At 47.2% G+C, this 24,410-nt stretch overlaps 1 protein-coding gene across 1 annotated transcript in view; it reads left to right on the top strand.

Moving 5' to 3' along the window:
- RNLS (renalase, FAD dependent amine oxidase) overlaps positions 1 to 10,766 on the top strand; it is a 78,683-nt gene extending 67,917 nt beyond the window's left edge. Inside the window, exon 7 of the mRNA XM_064716597.1 lies at positions 10,369 to 10,766. Within this exon, the coding sequence (XP_064572667.1) occupies positions 10,369 to 10,398 (30 nt within the window). The 3' untranslated portion in view covers positions 10,399 to 10,766. The remainder of the gene's footprint in view (positions 1 to 10,368) is intronic.
- Positions 10,767 to 24,410: the final 13,644 nt, after the last annotated feature.

Raw genomic sequence — 24,410 nt, 5'->3', positions numbered from 1 at the left:
CAGAAACTTCCCTGCCCATTCATGCTCCTCGAGGGAGATCTGCCCCTGAATACCCACCCAGAGCACTGCTCAGGAGGGCAGACACCCTTCTCAAGTCCACTTCAGCTCAAGGCCACACCACTGGGCAGATCCATCCTAATCCAACCTGCAGGATGGGCAAAGAGCAGCATTTTGCCAGGGACACTCATTGCTCCACAGGTATCAGTTCTTCCAGGGCAGCTCCCAGTTTCAATGGCTTCATGTCTCTGTTTAATAAATTAAAGTTCACTATGTTCATCTCATTTTCTAATTTATTTGTGGCAGAAATCAGCATTGAGTCCCCACAGAAATTGTTTACTTTGCTGTTGTCAGTAGAAACTAAAGGTCAAACAATCAGAGCCGAGCCCGTGGTTCTCAGTATCTGTTTATAATTTTGCTGATGAGTATTAATAAAAATATTTGTTTGGCCAAGGAGGCTTCATGGCTGAAACAAAGGTGGCCATGTAGTTGAGAAGTGAGGGAAAATAAACCAAGCGTCCACTCAGCAGAAAGCACAGGCTGAAGGAGAATTCACAATTGCAGTCACCTCCTAAATCCATCTACACTGATCAAGGTGGGTATTTTCCCCTGTAGCTGCATCCCAGCCAGGCTGAGGCACCACAGTCCTCACAACAGTATCTCCTGATCCCTCCAGCTTCTTGGGCAGCTCTTTACACCTTTAAAACACATCTGTGCAGTGTCCATTGCAGCTTTTTAATGAGAGAAGAGCAGAGGAATACACTTGAGGACTTTGAAAATAGCCCTATCTGGCACAACAAATAATTTTCTCTGGCTTCCAAACTTTCCATTTACAAGAGTTTTGGATATATGGTTTAAGCAAGGCTTGGGGGTTTTTCTCTTTTGTTCTTGTGTGTTAGATTCTAGTTTCCTTGGGGAGGAAATTGAGGGAAGGGAGGTAAAATCTCAGGAGTCAAAAGAGGGTTGTACTTTTTAGATGCACTCCACCTGGTTCCATCTCTGCCAGATCATGCCCAGGCCTCCAAGCAACCTGTACCAAAGCAGAATCCTTCCTTCCTTGTGTGAGTTGGATTAGAAAAGACAGGCTCTAGGATTTTGGAAATGAATTTGTGATGCCTGGGCAATGGTTAAGAGCTCTGTGTCATCCATAATTGAAGCCCACTTGTCCCTTCCCAGTGAAGAACTGAGATTGTTGTGCTGAGGCTCAATCAATACCAGCCACCCAGTCTAAACAAGGACTCACTGGAATGAAACCTGCCTCAAACTGGGGGAGGGAAAAAAAAAAAGAGTGTGGAGGTCTCGTTTTGAAGTCACCTGCTCAGAACATCTTTGGGTTCAAAGGGTGCAAAACTTGAGCAGCATCACCCGATCCGCTCCGTTAGCACGGGGCTGTGAGTAATTCCGAAACCCTCACCTCTGAGGTGGAGCCAAGTGACACAAAGTGAATCACCCACAAGCCCAGGACCCTCTTCTGCTGGCAAAAGAAGCTGAGAACACGTTGCAAGTGGCACAGGTTTCTCTGCTTATTCAGCATTTTGGCTGACTTGGCTTTTATCCTGCCAACATTGCTCTGTGGTTGGATCCTGAGGCAGCCTGTGAGTAGTTATTTTACTCAGAAACCTGGTGGCACAGGTGTCCTGAAACAGAATGGTTTGGGGGAGATGAATTTTTCCATCCCTCAGTCTCTGAACTCTGGGCTTCATCATCAGGTGCTCAGCTTGAATGAGGATGTAAAGCAGAAATCACTTGCTCATCACATCCGTGCTCAAGAGGGAAGGTCTCTTTGATTTCCTGTGCCAGGAGAGCGTGACAATGTCTGCATTGTTGCAAATCCCCTGAGGCCATACCCTGCCTTGAACTCTGCCCAAAAACCCGGGGAGAGGTGTAGGAACAAGGAAAACATGAAAACAGGGAAATTTCACCTGGGGGCTCTTGCAGCTTCTTTTGCTGCTCAGGGGTTTTATGAAGTGGGTCATTTTGGAAGCCATCAGCACCCTGCTCATTCATTAACTCGTTCATCACCCTTTTAACCTCACAAAAACTCCTTGCATCCCCAAAACCAGGGGACTCTGCAGGGGAAATGTGTGTCCTGAGAGCAGCACCCTTGTCCTGCCCAACCTGAGCCTGTCTCCAGCTGAGGTTGGTGCCATCCACTACACTCCAATTTCTTACAGCAGGACAGTCATAGGCAACCTGGCTTAAATAGCTCCTCCTACAGAAGCCATTCCAGTTCTTCCATCCTTCCCCAAGCTTTCCCAGCTCTGTTTCCTCCCTTCTGAGCTGGGGAGACTAAAACTGCTCCCAGGGCATGGTGGATTTGTGCTGCAGCATCGTGGTGCTCTCCCTCCCTTTGCTGGTGATTCCTCACAGCATTTTAGATGCTCCTGAGCAATGGGCAAGTTCTTTCCAGAGACCATCTGTCTTGGTTTGAAAGAAAGGCGTCTGCTAAGGAAGGCAGGAGGCTCTTCTGAAATGGAAAATGTAAACTCCCTCCCTCACAATTATTATAATTTTGAAATTAAGGGGCTCCCATGCAAGATATGGGAATAGGAATAACAGTTCTTTACTAGGAAAATTAAAATGCAAATGCAATAGTACAAAAAGATAAACAGAGCCAGACCATGCCCTGCCCCCTGTGTGCCAGGGGGTGTCCCAGCCCCATCCATGGGGGCTCAGCCCTCCTGCAGTGCCAGCTGTGGCTCTGCTGCAGAGGGATCCTGCACAAGGGGGGAGTTTTCCTCTGCAGCTCCAGGGCTGCTGCAGATGGGCCTGGGCTCCCTCTGGCCATGCAGGGCAGCACAAAGCTGCTCCTCTGGCAGTGCAGGGGGCAAAGGCTGCTGTGGGGTCCCAAAGCTCAGATTGGATCCAGGTAGGAATGCTTGGCTCCTCCCCTGGGCGGAGCATCTCCCCATGGGATGATGGGATTGGATCAGCCATGCAGGGACACTCACTGGCCTTGAATAGAAGACAAATGATAATTAATGGCACATGAACAGGAGATAATTAATAATTAATGGCCCATCAACAGAAGAGATCTCTTGGAGGGAGGGTTGGTTGTGGAAGAGATAAAGAAAATTGCCCCATGAACAGAAGAGAACTGCCCTCTGGTACTGGGATGCCATTTCCCCTTGTCACTCCATCACTTCTAAAGGATCTTTCTCCATATTTCTTGCAGCTCTTCAGGCCCCAGTTTGGTCACCCCAGAGCTTCTCCTGTCCAGGTGAGCCCCCCCAGCTGTGCCAGCCTTTCCTCCCAGCAGAGCTGCTCCATCCCTCTGCCCATGCTGGTGCCTCCCCTGGGCTCTCTGCAGCAGCTCCAGGTGCCTCCTGTGAAACATCCCCTGTTTTAACCCCAAGGTTTCCCCTGGCAGGGCAGTGTTACTCCAAAGGAAAGGGCTCACTCAGAAATCAGTCATTTTACTTCCATTGTGCCATTATTCTGACATTCTACCAGCTGAGGGTTGCTCAGCAGCCTGGGGTGCTCTGCAGGCTGTGGTTGGGGCTGAGAGGAGCAGGACCTCCCCTCCTCCTCCTCCCTGTGAAAACCCCCTCATGAGAATGATTATAAAATCAAGGTCATGACACAGGTGTGTCTGAGAAACCCTCTCAAGTGATGGGGTGGGGAAAAGCAGCAGTCAGGGCTTGCTAGATCAGCAAGCTCTGCCCTTGCCTGCAAGGTGAGCAGGCCACAGAGAGGAATCGGGTCTGTAGCACAGCTTTGAGCGGAGAACTGCTCCACTTTTAGGCGAGAAAAATGACTCTGCAAAACTCAACCAATGAACAGTGGAAACTAAACTTCAGCTTTTTGGCTTCCCACACTTCATAAAATGTATCTGGGGGGGTGATGGTTTGTGAGAATGAAGAAATGCTTCCCCATCAGCTTCTGCTTGTCATGGAGGGTTTTCAATATCAGTTATTGAAACACACCCTCAAGGGCAGGAGCAGCTTGCCCAGGAGCCTGGGGGGTTGGAGGAGATCTGCACCCAGATGTTCCTCTGCCCCTGCAGAAGCTGATACCATTTTGCAGCCTGGCACCATCAGCCAAAGGAGGTTTTTTATAATTTATAGGTGGATCTTAGAGCTTGGACCACCAGTTTGCTCTGCAGTCTGTTCCTGTTTCCTTCACCTGGGTTTTCTTCAGCTGATGCTAAAGAGGACTCTGACTCTAAATCAATGGATTTATGGCCATGGCATCATCCTGACTGGATTTTTTTTATTTTCCCTGTGCTCTGAGGCATTCACAGGCTCAGGACAGGCCGGTGGGACAATGTCTACACTCATTCTCTATCAGGTCATTTTTAATTAAAAGCAATTTGTTTTGGGTGTTTCCAGAGTAGAAACCAGACCTACCTTGACTTATAATGGGATAATACTCAACAATTCACCAACCCAGATAAGCAGTGTGATAAATAAAATATAATGATAAATAAAAAAACCCCATTATAAATAAAATATCATTAAATTAAAAAATCATGAAATAAAAATATAATGATAAATAAAATATTATAAAAAAGAAATTAATGGATATTTTGAGAGATGGCAAGGTTGGCAACCCTTAGATCACAGGATCAAGACAACGTCAGTTTGTGCCATAAATCTCCATCCCTGGCTGGAACTGGGCCTGATTTTGGAAAACAAGTGTCCTTCCCTGGACTAGTCTGGATTTATTCTTCTATCAGACACTTCTAATTAAAAAAAAAAAAAAAAAAAACAAACCAAAATTGAGCCTTTTTTCTCTCTTAAGGGATCCGTGAATGCCTCATACGGCCAATAAATGGAGATTCTTCCTGATCATAAACACCACCTGTAATTTTTGCTTGTTGTAGCTGTGGCCAGATGTTGGCATCTGTCACACATCTCTGTATGCCCCTGGAAATCAGGCACTCTCCTCTTCTCCTCTTCCCAGCCTCTCTGAGAACCTCAGCACCCTGACTCACCCTGAAGGGGAGGAAGGGAAAAAAAGAATGGGAAGAACACAAAGCAACTGCTCGTAACATTTTATTTCTCCTGGATCCAGTGAAAGGGAAAGAGAACTTAGAGAGTGAAGACAATAGAGATCTAATAGTGATGTTGAAGAGCTATTTCTCCTTGGATTTTTCTGGGGTCTGTGGTTTTGGTTCAAGCCACTGTTGGGAGGAGCTCTGAGAGCCAAACAACTGAAGGTAGAAATAAAAGTCAGAGGTGAAGGTTTCTTTGGAAACCAAAGAAATCTCTCTAGATTTCAGCTCTCAAAAATTTTCCAGAGCTCAGAGCACAAGAGGCAGGTGGTTTTTTGCAAGGCTGTGCCCACAAATAGCCCAAACACACACACCTTCCTGAAAGTAAAGAAGATCAGTGAAAGATCATCTCATTCTAAACCCCTGCTGTGAACTGGAACCCATTCCAATAAACTGTCCAGCCTGGCCTTGGGCACTGCCAGGGATCCAGGGGCAGCCACAGCTGCTCTGGGCACCCTGTGCCAGGGCCTCAGCACCCCCACAGGGAAGGATTTTTTCTAATTTCAACTCTAAACCTTCTCTCTTTCAGTGTGAAGCTGCTCCCCCTTGTCATATTGCTACACGTTCTTGTAAATAGTTGTGTGGTCTCTACTCCAGACAGCCCAAACCATGAGCTGCTGATCCTTCGGGTGTGACTTGGGTTGGCACAAACCCCTGGTGCAGGCAGGCTACTCTGCCATCAGCTCCAAGAAAATTCCCAAGCATCACCAGTCAGCTGCCAGGGAATTTAGGATCAAGGAGTCCAAATCTAGAAAGCAAATGAAGGTTGGAGCTCAGATCCTTTGCTGAGTTAGAGCTGATATCACCATAATTGTGGTTTTCCATGGAGGAGGCTGCAAGGGAAGGAAGGAGTGAGAGACATGAAGGGGGACAGGCAGAGCTGGAGCACCACTGATGCCTTGGGAAGACTGGCCTGGAACAGAGTTAAAGAATAAAGCAGGGATTTATTAAAAGGATCTCCTCCATGGATCCACCTTGGGCAGCACAAGAGCCCAGCCAGGGCTGCACCCAAGGTGAACCAAAATGGGCACAAAATGCACAACCAGTCATGGGGTCTGTCACTGTGATCAGTTCTGCTCCATTTGCATCTTGGAGTTAATTGTCCAATTACAGCTTTAGGTTATGCAGTCCCATCCTGCTTGTTTTTGTCTCCTCAGCCCACGTTGTTTGTGCTCTTGGGCCTGAGATTTGTGTGGTGGTGTTTGCAGGGGTCCCAGGATGAGGGAAGAGACAAGAATCTTGACTCCATGTTTCAGAAGGATGATTTATTATTTTATTATATATATTATATTAAAAGAAAATTATATATTAAAACTATACTAAAAGAATAGAAGAAAGGATTTCATCAGAAGGCTTGAAAGGAATAGAATGGAATGATAACAAAAGCTCGTGACTCTCAGAGAGTCCAAGCCAGCTGACTGTGATTGGCCATTAATTAGAAACAACCAACATGGACCAATCACAGATGCACCTGCTGCATTCCACAGCAGCAGATAATCATTGTTTTCTTTTCCTCTGAGGCTTCTCAGCTTCTCAGGAGAAAAAAATCCTAGCAAAAGGATTTTTCATAAAATATGTCCGTGACAATTTGGATCATTTGTCCTTGCTCCCCAGCTAGGAAAGGAATTGTTTTGTCTCCCTGCTCTGTGAACAGAGCTCACCAGGCCTTAATGTGAAGCTCAGATCTACCCACTAAAGCAGCACAGAATCTGAAAAATATAAAAGTGAAATATAAAAAGATAAAAGTTAAAACCAAAGGCATCACCACCAGGGTTTGTAGTGAGGGTGGGGGTCCTGCTGGGCACTCCCCAGCAGCAGCACCATCCCCAGCAAAGCCCCCAGCTCTGTGCCAGCAGGCAAAACAGGCACCACCACACCCCCCATCCCATTCCCACCTGCATCATCCTTCCCTGAGCATTCCAAGGGGAGCTGCTGTGGTGCCAGCCCTTGGATCTGGGGAATCCAGGTGGCACAGCCAGATCCAGGGAGTGGTGCCAGCTGCAGGCTGTGCCCAGGGCTGTCAGCACCACCTCCAGACACGGAGAGCTCCAGGAAAGCTCCTGAGCCCCAGCCAAGCAGGATGGGCTCCAAGCTCCTCATCCATAACCCTCCAACGCTGGGAAAGGTAGCTCACCCTCCCTGAGCCAAAACTGGAAAGGATTAGCACATTTTTCATCCCCCAGAGGGAACAGGAGACTGTTTTACCTCTGGAAAATGAGTTGTAATCACTGACTGCTTCCTAAGGGATCACATTGCCCAGAAGTGGTTTTTGGGAGGGATCCCCATCCGAGCACTCCATGAATAATTCCCCAAATGCGCAGAGCCAGCACAGCAATCCTACCCCCAGCACTTCCAGGAGGTGACATTTTGCCAGGAAACACAGTGCTGGGGAAGCTGATAACTTGTCCTGGGCTCTCCACAGCTCCCAAAAGAGGAGCAGGCCCTGGAGAAGCAGCTGGCACAGGGCACCACAGCAGCAGCCCCAGATGCCAAGGGGATCTCCAGAGCTCATTTCCTTAATCAGCCATGCCTTTGTGCCACCCTGGGATCACAGCTGAGGGTGAGGTTGGGAGCCTGGGCAAAGTTCAGAGACAAAATGACCTTTGCAATTCCAGCAGCACACCCAGGAATGGGGCAGGCAGTGAATATTTCCCCTTTCCATGGCTTCCTTTCTGCCCACGGCTCTTTTTGTTTGTGGTGGTTTTGGTTTTTTTTTAAATATCAGCTGTTTCAAAGCCCAACACTGAAGAATTCCTCCCCAGTTTAAAAGCTACCCCTGAGTGCAGAAAGCTGAAATTTGGCAGGAAAACTGGGATAAATTCCTTGAAACAGCTTCCTTTGTAAGATTTGGGAGTTCAAAGTTCCGCATCAAGGCCTCACAGCACATTTTGCACCTATTCTGTTTTAAGAGCCCCATAAATGACCTGCCCAGGAAGATTTCTCAGCACTTTACCTGTGAGTCACCCTTTGGGCAGAGAAAGCCAGGTTTGACCAATTTCCCTGGAGATCACTGTGGCCATGCACCAGAACCTGCACCAAGGAGGTTTCCAGTGATATTTTTAATCTCATGTCCACAGCAACACCAACAGGAGTGGGCACAAGCTCCTAAATCCCAATGAATGGGAAAATCCTCAAAAAAGGAGCTCTAACCAACAGTTAGAGCAAAGAAGAGAAGGTCTGGGGTCTTTTCTGCCTTGGTTTGGGGTTGGTTTTATGCTGGGTTTTAGACTTGCCTGTAGGCCTTGAGTAATCAAAAATAGAACTGTAAATTCATCATCTGCTTTGTTCTGTGCAAGTAATTCTCTATTCACAGCTCACCCTCATCCTGCAGAGCAACTCACATGCTCTGGTTTGTTACGCCAGCATAGTCTAATTCCAGAGATCACAAAAATAATATTCCAAGTCTAATCCCAAAGAAAGGATTACCAGGGATCAAATCCATTATTTCGCAATAAATCCCTTTTATGTCTTTTTTTTTTTCCCATCAGCGATCAAAGCAAGTGGATTTCAGCTCTAAAAATGCTGCTGCTGCACAGCAGAAGAGATCCTTGCTCAAGGCACAAGGCTTAACATTTACTTGCCTTTTTTTTTTCCTCCTCCTTTTTTTCTTTTTTTTTTTTTTGCACAGTATCAAAGGAGATTTATTTTTTCCCCCTTGCCAAAAATAAAGTCTGGTCTAGATTCTCAGCTGCAGCTGAGAGCACTGGGAAAGAAAGTAGCTACAGCCCATTTCTTGCAGCTTCCTAATCTTGTAGGACAGTTTCTAATCTTCTCAAATTGTCAGCAGCCCATCAGAGCTGTTTCTTCCTTTGAGAGGCCAAGATGAAGAGAGAAGCTCTGGCTGGAGTGAGGGGAGATTTAGAGACCACCAAAAGGGTTTTTTCCCACTCTAAACACAAGGGCAGGTTTTGCTTACCAGTTGCAGTGATTTTGGCATTGTTGCTGCCCCAGTTTGCTGTGTGACACAGGAGCCCAGGAGCCTTCAGCATCCCACTGCAGCACCCTCAGCCTCCTCTTTTCCATAAAACACAGCCAGAGCCACCAGCCCCAGCATTGCAGAGCTGCTTTCCTGCCCCCCCTGCACCACATCCCATGCAAGACAAAAGCAATCCAAGCCTCCACCACGTGCCATGTGTGAATGGCACAAACTGGGCACAGTTCTTGGAGCCCTGGCTGCTGAGAGTTTCAGATTTTCTGTGCTGACAGGCTCTGACCCCCAAGAGAACGCTGCATTTGACCTGAGGCTGTCTAGAAGCTTCCAAAACTGAATAATAGAATTCAGTTCTATCTGAATGAATGGTAGAATTCAATTCTTGCCATGATCTGGGATAATGGGTGTGGAGTTTGAATAGAAGTGTGTAATATCACACGGTGGGAAACTTAGAGTTCAAGGTTTTAGAATATAGTAATATAAATAAAGAAGATGGAGGTTTTGGTCCTGCTTCTTCACCTTCTTCTTTACATTCTTCTTCACCTTCTTCTCCCTGGGTTTGGGTGGTTTTGTGTAATTGGTTAACAAAGCCCACATTGCAGGCCATGGGTGGTTGGTTATTGGGTTAAAAGTAAAAATAATTCAGGGTCATTTCTTAATTGGACAGTTTGTCCTTAAAAGGCCTTGCAGAGAGAGAGATGGGGCTCCATTTTTAGTTTGTCAGAGGGAAGTGCTGTAGAAGTCAGGGTTTGTGAGGCTGTGACATAGATAAGAACTAATAAACATCTGAGTTCAAACAAGAAATACCATCTCACACATTTAATCCTGACCCTGGCAAAAAAAAGAAGCAAAGAATCTGCTCCTCCACTAACTGGGCCATATTTTCACTCCTAATCTCAGAGTGTTGGAATTAGCTCTGCTAAAGCCAACAGGATGATACAGGTCAGATCAATTCTGATGAAAAATTCAATTCTGGTTGTGCCATATGTGGCACTATAAAAAGGACTGAGCTGTACATATGGCTGGAGAAACAAACAGCACAAGTGCCCCCACACTGTGATGCCCTTTAGTCCTTCAGCACTTTCTACAGGGACCACGATGAGAGGAGGGAAAGTGCCATCACTTGTCCTTGTAAAAAATCACCAGCCTTCAAATGCCCCTCTCCACCACCCTCCAAAGGAGCAGGAACCATCTCCTCGTGGGGGCTGCTTGGAGCACTGGGAGTATTTGAGGAGGTGGAGCTGGCTGGGCATGAAAATTTCCACAAAAATTTCAGTTGGGCATGAAAATTTCCACCAAAAATTATAGAAACATTAAGGTTGGCAAAGAACTTTAAGGTTATCCAGGCCGACCATCAACTCAGAACCAGCAGCATTATAAAAAACCAGATTTCCCCAGCATTTCCTAAAAAAAAAAAATATTAAAATCTGCCTTGTTTCCCTAGGGATGCATCAAGTCCAGGGCTGGGACTTGAGGACACAACCTAAGAAGAAGAGTGCTGCCTGTGCTGGAGATTCATCCCTTTTCCCAGGAATGTGGTCAAATTTCTGCCCATCTCTGAGGGACAGAAATGAAGCAAAGCCTGCTGATTAATGCATCAGTCCCACAAAGTCCAGCAGAATGGAAAATTTCCCACTTCACCCTTTGAAGCCACAGGAACAAGGCCTCTCAAGACAAATAACAAAATGGGAGGAGGAGGAAGGCCATGATCCCTTGGAGCAGAGATTCCAAAGTGGGATGCACAAGATGATCCAAAGCGCAGCAGGAGGAAATACCTGGATGGCAGTAGCACGTTATGTAATTTATAAACACACACACGCAACTGCTTAAAAATATTTTTTGCACAGAGGGGAGCATAATAAAAAGAAGTTTGGAGACCACTGACCTGGAGGAATAGCCAGTCCCAGCTGGAATATCAGCCCAAAGCTCAGCTGGGAGAGGTTTTGGTGCCAGTCATAGGCTTCTTCCAGGGAGAAACAGCGCGTCCCAAAATTCCCTTTCAGCCTCTCATGGAATAACCACCAGCGCTGCAGCATGCAGCAAAAGCCTCTGAGAAGTTGCCATCAACTCATCACAAAAAAAAAAACAACGATAAAAAAAGCCCTCAGTGGATTGACCAGTGTTCAAAAATACATCCAAAGGATGCTCTTGCACGTCAGCCTGCTCTGGCACGCTCCTTCTGCACAGGCTTCCAGATGGTCCATCTTTTTAGCCCTTCCTTTATTTTAAGAGGACAGCCTGAGGCACAGCAGGACCATCTCACTGCTTTATTTGAGAGCAGGGAAAAATGAAAGTTCTCCCAGCAAAAAAAGAGAAATTATTTTTTCTAAAAATAATCGCAAGACAAATAATTCTCAGATTTCCTTTTATTCTTGTTATTCTTCCCCACGCAAGGCCACGGTTTTCAGAGAGGCCAGCTCAGCAGAGATTTCAAGAAGCCTCTTGGTGGTTGATGGTCCCTGTATTGCAGTCACTGGTTCACAGATTAATTTATTTTTTGAATCTAAGTCATGCACTCCACGCTGGACAACTTCAAGTGCAACCAAAGAAAGCCTATACACTATAGATCTATTTATTAGACAGTTTTCAAGGTTTTCCAAAAGGAATCTGTTAAAATGATTTCACACCCTCTTTCAGTTAAAAAAAATAAAAAGAAATTAATTTCTCAGGGTCTGCTGTGGAATCAATCAAGTTCAGGAGGAAAACTTAAATCTTGATAATTATGTATGATTTAAGTGGGATACTATAGCAGGTTGGGGGAAAGGGTTGCATCTCCAGCAGCTTCAGGGCTGTGAATTGGACAAATTGCTTTTCCTGCCACCATGTCCTGAAGAAAAGGAGGGGAAAATCATCAAGAACAGCAGGCACATAGAGTAGGAATCCAACTGCTTCTTACCATTTCCCTCTTTCCTCTTTCCAAAGCCTGCTTGATGGGACATCAGCAGAGGGGAGGGAAGGACCCTCCATCCCCAATGATGCCACCAGGTCCTGGCTGTCACCTTGGTGTGGCTCTCTCCCTCCAAAGATGTGCAGCTTCAGCACGCACCCAACAAGTCCTACACCCCATAAATTAAAGAATCTGTTGGTTTGGGAGCCCAGATTGAGGCCTGACCCTCCCTTGTGCCTCCTGGCCCTCCGTTGAGGGCTCATCCCTGGGAGATGCCAAGAGGAGAAACCCAAGTCAATCAGAAACACAAAGCCACTCAGCCTCCAAAAAAACCCCTGGATGGGAGTCAAACAACACAAGTTTTGAGGATTATTTTAGACTAAATTCTTCCTCAGGACATGATCTCTGAGGGTGAAAGCTCGGCCCCACCGAGGCCAAGAGCAAAACTCCTGCAGACCTCAGCAGGACCTGGCTCCCACCCAAAGCAAACTTTTCAAGTCTCAGTCAAGCTCCTCGGCTGCAGACGTTCATTTCTATTATTTCTGCAGCCTTTTTGTCTCACCAGAAGGATCCTTCCGCAGCGGCCATCCAAAAGCCGTTGACAAGACGGAAGAAATTTAATTTGCAGCTGAAAAAGAAGCCTATAAATTTCTTTTTTGTTTTCCCCAATTAGAATCAGTCTGTGACACGGTCTCCAAGCGTGGTGGTGTCAGTCTGGCTGGTGCAGGAGTCTGACAGCCCTCAAACCCTTTGGGGACTGGGATTATGCCCTGTTCTATTCCTGTTTTATTCTGTGATTCTAAAGCTGGGAAAGCCAAGATGACCAACACATCCAGCAAACAGAACCTTTCCTGGTGTGTGTTTGATTTTATTTTATTTAATGACCCAAACAGCCCCTCACCCTACAGGACCCTGAGCCTTCCAGGGACCACGGTAAAAGCAATTATTATAAACACAAGCATTTTGATTTCAGCCCTGTTGCCTCTCCTTGTGCCAGCATTGTTTGTCATTCCCAGCAGAGCCAGGGCATTTTCTCCTCCCAGGGCAGAGCACTGTGACAATGATGCTGGAAGTGCTGGCTGCTTTGACGTTTGGAGCCACAGTAATGAGTAGAACATGGAGCCTCCACTTTACAACAAGTGATGGTTTGTTTTAAAGCTCCTTTAAAGGAAACCAGAAGTTGCACCAGTCTCCATTCCTGCTGTCAGAAGGAAACGTCCACGTGGCCACTGGGGATGGCTCAAAACCATGGCTCTGAGCGTGCCAAGAAGCTGGAAAACAAAGATCAGCCCATGCTGGAGGAGTTTTGTCCTTGGAGATCATCACCCTGGGGCTGGCAGGGATGAGGACCCATCTCACGCCAGCTCTGTGGCCTGTGACCTCATGGGCAGAGGTGACCACAGACAGACACCTTCTTCAACCAAGGAATCAATGCCAACCACCACGACCAGCCTCTCTCCCCTCTGCTCCCACTGTTAAAATGCCAACAAGTTTTGTCACAAGGGGAATTCCCCGCCCTCAACGCCACAGGTTCAGACCCCAACCCTTTACCAAAATTTTTCCTGTTTGCTGGCACTTATGGAATGGTTCTCAGCAGCCAGAAACACAACAGGCTTTGGGAGGAAAGAAAATAAACCAGGTTTTGCTTCCACCTTCATCTCCTCTCTGCAGTCCCTGATATTTTTGTGCAAAGAGAGCAAGACCGCACCCTCCTCGTCCCTATGGATGCCAAGTTGGTGACTTGCCACCTTCTTGGAGCCCACAGACCTCGGGCTTGCTCCAAGGAAGGAAATCAGGCTCCAGCAGAGGCAAATGCATTGGACTTGCTCAAACATGCAGATTTCCAGGGCTCTCTGCTCCCACAGCCCAAAAGACATTGCAACACCATCCCAAAAGCCTGGCGTGCCAAAGCAGAGCTGGTGTCCAGGTTAGATCCAGGCCACTGCAGGAAAATAGGAATTTTAGACCCTGGGAAATGCAGGGCCATGAGAACAGGTAGAATTTCCTAAGATTGTCCCACAGGACACAGAGGAATCTTGAGTTTTTGTGTCATTCTTCACTGACATTTTTCAAGAAAAAGCTGGGAAAGTTGGGATTGTTCAGTGTGGACAGGAGAAGCTCTGGGGTGACCAAATTGTGGTCTTCCAGTGCCTGAAGGAGCTATAGGAAACATGGAGAGAGACTCTGCAGAAGGGATGGAGTGCCAGGCCAAGAGGGAATGGCTCCCAGTGCCAGAGGGCAGGGCTGGATGGGATATTGGGAATTAGGAATTGTTCCCTGGCAGGGTGGGCAGGCCCTGGCACAGTTGTGGCTGCCCCTGGATCCCTGGCAGTGCCCAAGGCCAGGCTGGACAGAACTGGGACAGTGGAAGGTGTCCCTGCCATGGCAGGGGTGGAACTGGATGGGCCTTGAGGTCCCTTCCCATCCAAAATATCCTGGGGATACTCTGATTCTAAAACCTACAGGAACCACATCCAGCTGTTCCATATCCCTTCTGGTCCTCCAAGAGAATTGTGAGCAGGAGGCAGCAGGGCAAACTTGAAGACAGAGCTCCCATAGACACAAGTTCCTGTAAGATGGCTTTGATACACAGGCATAATTCTTGTTTTGGAGTGGTTCTCACAGCAGTTTGGCTCATTAAATAATATAAAATCAAACACACACATCAGGAAAGGTTCTGTTTGCTGGATGTGTTGATCATCTTGGCTTTCCCAGCTTTAGAATCACAGAATATCCTGAGCTGGAAGGGATTCATAGGGATCATTGATCCCACTCCTGATCCCAACAATCCCACCCTGGAGCAGTGTCCAAGCTCTCCTGGAGCTCTGGCAGCCTCAGGGCTGTGCCCATTCCCTGGGGAGCCTGGGCAGTGCCAGCACCCTCTGAGAGAAGAACCTTTCCCTGAAATCCACCCTAAACCTCCCCTGGAACAGCCCCAGCCATTCCCTGTGGTTGCTGAGAACTGAGGAACCTCTGGGAATGATCTGCTGCAAGCTGCTTTTCCAGAGAGAGAATTTCACAGGCAAGTGCCTTCCCCAGCAGCCTCGAAGAACCAGCTGAGAGAGTCATGCAAGATTTCTCCTTCCTCCCTCCCTCCTCACCTCAGATCAACCCCGTGCACGGAGCCTCCAGCTCTGCACTCATCTGTGAGTCACTCGTGGCACCTACACACGTGGAGCCACCTGAAGCGAGCTCCAGCAGGGGCAGGCTCTGTGCTGCAGGGAGGACACCGTGTTCCCTGGGCTGGGAATGTCTCCCTGCCCTGGCAGCTGCTGCTGCAGAGGCTGCTCCTCCTGCCATGGACACCAGGGAGCTCTGAGAATGAACCAGCCCCAAACTGCCACCAATAAAAGGAAAAGGAGGGAGGGGGAAGGTAAAAATTAACAAGTGTACCAAATAAATATAAATCAAGGAATCCCTGAGGCTGGAGAATCCCAGCCAGCCCCTGCAGTCCCAGCTGTGCCCAGTGCCCACCTTGTGCCCAGCCCAGAGCACTGAGTGCCACCTCCAGCCCTTCCTGGGACACCTGCAGGGCTGGGCACTGCAAAGCTCCCTGGGCAGCCCCTGCCAAGGCCTGAGCACCCTTTGCATGCAGAAATTGCTGCTGCTGTCCCAGCTGAGCCTCCCCTGGCCCAGCCTGAGGCCCTTTCCCCTTGTCCTGTCCCTGTTCCCTGGCAGCACAGCCCGACCCCCCCTGGCTGTCCCCTCCTGGCAGGGAGTTGTGCAGAGCCACAAGGGCCCCCTGAGCCTCCTTTGCTCCAGGCTGAGCCCCTTGACAGCTCCCTCAGCCCCTTGACAGCTCCCTCAGCTGCTCCTCATCACATCTGTGCTCCAATCCCTCCAGCTTCAGCAGGGCTGGATGGGATATTGGGAATTAGGGATTGTTCCCTGGCAGGGTGGGCAGGCCCTGGCACAGCTGTGGCTGCCCCTGGATCCCTGGCAGTGCCCAAGGCCAGGCTGGAGCAGCCTGGGACAGTGGAAGGTGTCCCTGCCATGGCAGGGGTGGCACTGGATGGGATTTAAGGTCCCTTCCATCCCAAACTATCCTGGGATTCCATGGTTGCATGTTAGCTCAGCTCAGAGGGATGTGTGTGCTCTACCAAACTCCAGATGCCCTGACAGGACCACAAATGAGCTTGAGAAACTTCAACAAGGGAGAAATGTAACATCAGCCAGAGTTGGGATTTCTCTGGAGGGAATAGACATTTTCTCTACTCACCATAAAACCAAACCAAACAAAAAACCCAAAAAAACCCCCAACAAAAACAACAACAACAAAAACCCCAAAAAAGGTTATTTATGGGACACTCCTGAGGAGGATAAGAGTAAATCCTCACAAATCTCCAGAGAAGGCAGCAGACCAACCCAACTACAAAACAAATGCCCAGGAGACCTGTGAGGACTGAGAATGGCCCCAGGTTAACAAACTCTCACACCAAAAGAACCCACTGAATTCTAGTTAGAAGTCCCTCCCTTCTAGAAAGAATCTATGCTTTTCCTTAACAAGTTTATGATTTCAGGTATTTTGGAGGATTTTTTTTTACACCAAAAAGTTTATGTGTATTAAAACTGAAGCTTTTCACAGAAGTCTATAGGAACAAGACTGATGCTTGGAAGCCTTCTTGGATGACACTTAAATTCCCCCTATTATTCAGCCCCTGGATCTGAACCCAGATTTTCCACCTTCAGTTTAATACCTGATCTGGGATATTTTCTCTCTGGGATCTGTTCTCTTCTTCCCAGACTGAGATCCCCCCTCTTGAAGCCTGTGGTTGCATTTAAATTATTTGGCTTGGCAAGGTGAAATGACCCGGTGCTAGAGACATTTCCCTTCGCAGGATTTTCACATTGTGAGGCCTCTGATCACCACAGGGAAAGTTCCCAAAACCTTTTGGCTGGTGATCCTACTTCCAGTTTCACTTCCCAGCTTGTGGCCCCACTTCACAATCCCTTAGGCTCTGCTGTCATCTGCAGAGCGCCATCAATCCCACCGGGCTCTGCACCTTCTCCTTGGGAAACCACTTACACTGAATTGTTTTGTCACTGCTCACCTGGGTGGCTTGGAGCACACTTTTCCTTGACCAGCTTATGCCTCAGGTTTTGGCTTTTATATTTTTCAGATTCTGTGTTGCTGTAGTGTGTGGGTCTGGGCTTCACACTAAGGGATGGTGAGCTCTGTGCACAGAGCAGGGAGACAAAACAATTCCTGCTTCAGCTGGGGACCAAGGATCCAAATCTCAGGCCCAAGAGCACAAACAACGTGGGCTGGAGAGAGAAAAACAAGCAGGATGGGACTGCATGGGCTAAAGCTGGAATTGGACAATGAACTGCAATTTGCAAATGGAGCAGAACTTATAAAAGTGGGAGATTTGGTGACCACTCATCCATTTTGTGCCCATTTTGGTTCACCTTGGGTGCAGCCCTGGCTGGGCTCTTGTGCTGCCCAAGGTGGATCCATGGAGGAGATCCTTTTAATAAAACCCTGCTTTATTCTTTAACTCTGTTCTAGGCCAGCCTTCTCAAGGCATCACTAGTACCAATATTAATTCCTTTTCACCCAGCCCAGGTTATAAGTGGTGTTTCTGGTCCCAGCCCTGCACCTTTGTGGTTTCTCTCGCCGTGGCATTTGCCCATCGTGCGTCACACGCGCAGCGCTGCACCCCGAGCACCTCAGCAAAGGTTTCACGAGCTCTCGTTTCCACATTCTTCTGGCCAGGGCACAAATTCTGGTTTGTGGTTTCAGATGAGCTCTCCAGCGTGTGACGTGAGCAGGCAACACCCACATTGCTGTACAAGCAAAGTCCTGGTGCTGAACCATGGAAATCCCAGGATGGTTTGGGTTGGGAGGGAACTTAAACTCATCCAGTGCCACCCCTGCCATGGGCAGGGACACCTTCCACTGTCCCTGGTGCTCCAAGCCCTATCCAGCCTGGCCTTGGGCACTGCCAGGGATCCAGGGGCAGCCACAGCTGCGCTGGGCACCCTGTGCCAAGGCCTGCCCACGCTCCACATCTGTGATAAATTACTGCAAATTTAGTCCAACTGTTAAACACAGAAGGCAGTGCAGTCCATGTAACTCTCTCACCAGTGCACCCACTTCAACACCCTGCCAGATCACAATCTTACCCTGTATCTTTGTGGCCATCTCTTCTTTTGAGATTGCAACCAAGCAAAAAGAAAGAATTGCGTGCTCTGACTAACTCGTGTTTAATCTGGAAATCATTTTGCTCTTATGGCATGCAAGAACTGTAACCTTCCCAAAAATGAGCTAGGTAATGGGGGAGCACCTGCTCTGCTCCCTGGGTTAGGGAGGAATCAGTAAAAGGCCACAGTGTCACCCTTGGAGCAGCTGGTGACAGCATCTCTCTCCATGTGCTGCCCAAGGCAAGGCAACACCAGGTCTCCATAAGAAGATTCTCCCCAAGGCCAGCCTGGAGCTGAAGTTGTCCTGCCTGGTGGCTCTCTGGAGCTCCCACAGTGTGCTCATCCTGCCTGGACAGCAGCCATCCCTTCTTTCCCTAAATCCACAGGCAAACACCGCCTTCCCCTACAACACCTTCCCATACAGCTCCTTAATCCAACCTGGCCAGGCAGCAGCAAATTTCAGCCTGGGAGCCCCAGGACGGGCTTGGGCAACCTCTCCATCACCAGAGTCTGCTCCTGGCACACAGAATGAGAGCATCTGTGCCATTTTCCTCTACCCAAGCAGTGAGGGGGGACAAAGATCATGAAGATCCCCTTTGTCTCTGCATGACCTGGGCTCTGTGCCCACCTTTCCTCCATGGACAGCTCGAGCTCTCTCTGTTTTTTCTCTGTGCTCACCAAGAGGTGGAAGAGGAGCCCCCTGACCCTGCGGGGCCCACATTTAAAAATGCCTCCCAATTAGGGTCTCCCCAATGAGGGAGGCTTGTCTCAGCCTGCTCAGATGAAACTCCCCACATCCTGATATCTGCACAGGCAAAACTGCACAAAATGCCAGGCACAGCCTGTGCTTGCACCCTCCAAACCCTCACATGAATGATGGGCAAGGTTATTCCCTGAGAACTGTGAAAAACATTGAACTAATATTTTTTCTTATTATTTTCTGGGGTTTTTTTTCTAAGTAAATGAGCTTTAAAGGAGCACTTGCCTGCCACAGGTACTTCCCCGTGGTGTTTAGACAAACGAAACAAGTGAGTGCAAGAAACAAACCTGCATCATATTTTTGATCAAAAGGCTTTGTTTGCATTGCTCCCCCCCCAAAAAAAAAAAGAAATAACCACCAGAAAGTTCCTGTGCCACATATTGCTGTTTTTCAGAGCCTGTTGGGTCTGTTTTACTCAGCCTAGGAACTAACAGCACACTGTTACTACAGGTTTGCACACAGGGCTGAGGCTGCAAAACTCACCTTTAAAAAAAAAAAAAAAAGATAACGAGAAGCTTAAGCTGAACCTTGAGGTTGCAAAAGTTTCAGTTATGCAAGCACACATTTCCTGGGTGTGAACATCTGACAGGCAGTAAATGAGGTGGAGAAGGAAGTTAATAAATGAGCACAACCAGCACAGTTGGAAAGTAAGTGGATTTGAAACTTTCTAAATAAAATCAGTCATTCAAAGCCCCATCCTTGCAGCCAGCCCACAAGGCATCTCCACTCCACAGCTGTGCACAAATCCTTGCAAGCACCTCTGCAAGGCATGGCAAAGGGGAAAAAAAGGCATTTACAGGTTCCTGGGATTCTGTGGAGGAGAAATTGGTGTTGCAGGAGGATTCCCTTGTGTGCCTTTCAAAACACTGTGCCTGTTACCTGAAAATTTAAACCCCCAACATTTACTCTTCCCTTGAAACAAAACCCTGGGGTTCTCTCCCTCCTCCTCATTCTCCACAGGACCCCTCACTGGACTGGCTCCAGTTTGCCTCTCTGGTACTGGGGGCACTAAAATATTCCCAGGATCCAGATGCGGATCCCCGTGATGAGCAGGGAGAATTATTTGAGCAACCTGACCTAGGGGTGACATCCCTGGACAACATCCAGGGATGCCACCTCCTAGACCAGGTCTAATGGCATCCCTGCCATTTAGACTTTGAATATTCTTTAAGGTCTAAACCAGTCTGGGATTCCATGGCTCTGTGATTCCCCCCTGGGATCCCAAATCCCTTCCAGCATCATCCTCCTCCCACCACCTCCCCATCCCTTTTTTTCCTGTCAATATTTCCCATGTGAGTCCCATGCCCTTGCCACCTTTCCCTGGGTGTCCATCACCCCAGTCTGTCTGTAAGCAATGGTGTCAGCTTTCCCTCTAAAGACAAACTCCTTTTGGGAGCATCTCAGTGGAATTCAGACCTGCTAGCTTCCTGCAGAGCAAGTCCAGTCTGCACCCTCAGTGCCAAAACCAAACCAGAGGGATTTTGATTTTAGATTTTAGCAAACATTTTTAGCAAAACTTTTTGCCGCTGCCAGCCCATTATTTACTATGAATTTCCTGAATATTTTATGATTTTTCTGTGTGCCCGTAGCTCTCCGTGATTTTCCATCCCCTATCACCACTATGTTGGAAAGGCAAACCCTTACTTTGCCCCAAATTCCCTCTGAGAGGAAATATTTCAGTGTGCTGGTTCAACACTGAAGCTCCGAGTGCCTCAATTTGGTCCCTGTTATCAAATCCAGTAAAAAACTTATCTCCATGGCCAAATCCACTCAAGAAAAAGTGACAACAATCCAATTCCCAGGAACTCCCCATCCCAAAACAACCACATGTCCATCATTAGTGGTTTGGGTGCTCCTGGGGAATCCCAGCTCAGCAAGGTCGTGCTCTGCCCCTTCATGAGCTGGGTTTGATTTCACAAAGGGAGAGCAGATTCAAGCAGGAATTTTAACCTCTTTGTGGTATATAAACCACAAATTGAAGTGCTGACTTGATTTGTTATTACCTGGGACTGGAAAAGAGGGATTTTTCCCTTGGGTGTGTTCCCAAGAAGAGGGGGATCTCCATCCTCAGGACTCACCTGCTGGAGATGCCAGGTCAGCATTAGGGAAACCTCCCTGCCCAATCTTATTTTCTTTTAAGCGGAAAAAATATTTTTCATATTTTGAGTGGAAAAAATATTTTTCATATTTTGTTTAATAAACACTGTCTTGTTTATTGATTATTGTGCATAGTGAAGTTTATAAGGTATTATTATTAATACTGTTATTATAAAAATTAAGGTATATAAATTTATATTGTGAAGTTTTTTTTAGTTAAGGTGTAAAATTTAATTGTTTAAATAAGTTGTTTATTCATGATCTGTTGTCTGCTTCAATTTGATTTGTTACATTTTTTTGTTTTTGAAGCTGTTTGTGGATGGATGCTGAATGGTTAGATTATATAAAAAATATATAATATAAATATTATATATTTATATAAAAATATATAATATATATTATATATTAAAATTTATATATTTATATATACATATCATAGATATATTTTTATATAAATATATAAATTTTATATATATTATTTATATTATATTATATTATATTATATATTATATTATATATATATTATATATATTATATATTATATATTATATATTATATATTATATTATATTATATATTATATATTATATATTATATATTATATATTATATATTATATATTATATATTTATACTCCCTCCATCCCTCTCCAAAAGCTCCTCAGCCTTCTTCAGAGCTGCCAGGAGCTCCTTGTCCAAAGCCAGAGGTGTTATTTTGGCTGGTTTCCATTCCAGCAGTGACATGGGAGGACATTCCAGTGTTTGCCCACCAGGCCCCTCCTCCACAGCCTCCCAAAGGAGATTTTTCTCGCTTCAAAGGCCTCCAATACCTTCCTGATCAATTTATCCCACAATGTTTGGGTTGGAAGGGACCCTAAAGCCCATCCAATGCCACCCCTGCCATGGCAGGGACACCTTCCACTGTCCCAGGCTGCTCCAAGCCCCAAAGTCCAACCTGGCCTTGTGTGGGGCCCAGGATATTCCTCTGGGCACCCTGGGTGATTTGAGACCCTGACAAGAAGCTCAGAGTCAAAATTACCAACTTTGTGTGAAGATTTACAAGCTACTAGATTTTGAGTAGAATGATAGTTAATTTGTGACAAGGCGAAAAAGTAGAATTTTGGAGTTTTAGATCCAAGAGGCAAGATGGAGGACTCTAGATGTGTCCTGTCCTTCTTCTTCTCCTTCTTCTTGTCCTCCATCTTCTGCTGGGATGGTGACACTTTTTAATTGATTTAGAGTAAAGACAGACAGTCTAACATAAGTGATAGGGATTGAAAAATTATTGTAAATAAAGTACACATAGTTCGTAGTATAAAAAGTTTACACCACCCCAAAGGCACGGCCTGTACCACAACCCGACCTGCTGGACAGATCTCAGCAGGTCAGAGAAAGAATGTAATAAATAAGAAAAAATAAACAAAAAGTAAAACTGATGAATCTCAACTTCTTCTTCAGTCGCAGGGCTGAGAAAAAAAGACTTTCTGATACTCCAGAATTCATCTCAACCACAGAAACCTGAGAGCCTTGGGCACTGCCAGGGATCCAGGGGCAGCCACAGCTGCTCTGGGCACCCTGTGCCAGGGCCTGCCCACCCTGCCAGGGAACAATTCCTAATTCCCAATATCCCATCCAGCCCTGCCCTCTGGCACTGGGAACCCATTCCCCTTGTCCTGGCACTCCAGGCCCTTGCCCAAAATGTCTCTCCATGTTTCCTGTAGCTCCTTCAGGCCCTGCAAGGCCACAGTTTGGTCACCCCAGAGCTTCTCCTGTCCAGCTGTGCCAGCCTTTCCTCCCAGCAGAGCTGCTCCATCCCTCTGCCCATGCTGGACTCTCTCCTGGATCCCAGGCTCACCCAGCCCCAGCAGGGAACAATTCCTAATTCCCAATATCCCCAAGCAGTTTCTCCCTCCTGATGTCTGACACCACTGCCATCCAGCACTCCCTGTTTCCATTTCCTTCTCCTGCAGGCTGTGATTTCCACATTGAAGGCAACTCAAACCCTCTTGTCTTTCCCTCCACACCAGCCCAGCTTTTCCTGCCAGCCCAGCCTTGCTGCCCAGGCCTTGGAGCTCCCACTGGAACCTCCCTGAGCATTTCCCGACGAGCTGGGCCCAAGGAGCAGCGAATTCCTGCAGCAGTGCCCAGGCTCACTTGGTGCTGAGCCCTCCTTTAATGGGTTTCATTTGCACTGGGAGACGTCCCGAGGTGGAATTACTGTCTAGAACAGTTAGCAATTCCAAGAATATTTTATAATTCTGACGGCCTGCATCACCCTGGAGCCTGCCATGGTAAACATGCCCTCCCCTGCCCCTCTCCTGCAGATGGCAATTTAGGGGAGGTTTCGTGTTTGTTCTCGAGCCTGAGCCAAATTCCATTATTCCCTTTTTTTTATTTTCCTGGAAGGACATTGACCTGCAGGCATTGGAGAGGGTTTTCTCCCTTCCTTCTCCACATTTCCAGTGGTTTGGTGACAGACTCTATTTGCAAGAAGCAGAATCCTGAAGGCCAAGTGCCTTTCTAGGCAGGGCTTTGAATTCAGCAGGGGGACATCTCAGGAAAGCCATCCCTCCTGACCCCAATAATCCCAGGAAAACCATCCCACTTGATCCCAACAAAGCCATCCCACTTGACCCAAATAATCCCAGGAAAGCCATCCCATCTGATCCCAATAATTCCAGGAAAACCATGCCTCCTGACCCCAATAATCCCAGGAAAGCCATCCCACCTGATCCCAATAATGACACTGGAAAGCCATCCCTCCTGACCCCAATAATATCAGGAAAGCCATCCCACTTGACCCCAATAAAGCCATCCCTTCTGACCCCAATAATTCCAACAAAACCATCCCTCCTGACCCCAATAATCTCAGGAAAACCATCCCTCCTGACCCAAAGAAAGCCATCCCTCCTGACCCCAATAATCCCAGGAAAACCATCCCACCTGATCCCAACAAAGCCACTCCTCCTGACCCCAATAATGCCATTGGAAAGCCATCCCACCTGGTTGTAATAATCCCAGGAAAACCATCCCTCCTGACCCCAATAATGCCAGGAAAACCATCCCTCCTGACCCAATAATCCCAACAAAGCCATCCCACCTGACCCCAATAATCCCAGCAAAGCCATCCCACCTGGTTCCAATAATCCTGGCAATGTCATCCCACCTGACCCCAATAATCCCAGGACAGCACAGCCCTGCAGCACTGGCACCATGAAGCTCCACAGCTGGCATGGCATTGGGTAAATTTGGATTTGAGGCCCCCAGCAGGCTCTTCTGACCTAAATTATTCTGTGATTCTGTGCCCCATCCTCTCCTGCACTGGACAATTCACCAGATTATTCTTCTTGTTCTCTCCCTTCATGGGGGATGTGCCAAAACTCCTCAATAATTTAAAAATCATCTGATAATTTAAAAACCATCTGAAAACAACTGGTTTCCTAGAGATTTAAGGGGTCACAGTACTGTGGCACTGGGTGAAAAAGTATTTTTGAAGGTGCCAGAGATTGTTTATTTAAAAAACAAGTTAGACTTTAATAAATTCTTTCTCTTTCCAGGAAGAAAAACGTTGCACAAATTCTGACAGACATTGCTTTTTCCA

Source organism: Zonotrichia leucophrys, chromosome 6 (assembly GCF_028769735.1).
Source record: "Zonotrichia leucophrys gambelii isolate GWCS_2022_RI chromosome 6, RI_Zleu_2.0, whole genome shotgun sequence".
In the NCBI taxonomy this organism is placed as follows: Eukaryota; Metazoa; Chordata; class Aves; order Passeriformes; family Passerellidae; genus Zonotrichia; species Zonotrichia leucophrys.
This window is presented reverse-complemented; position numbering and strand designations above follow the sequence as displayed.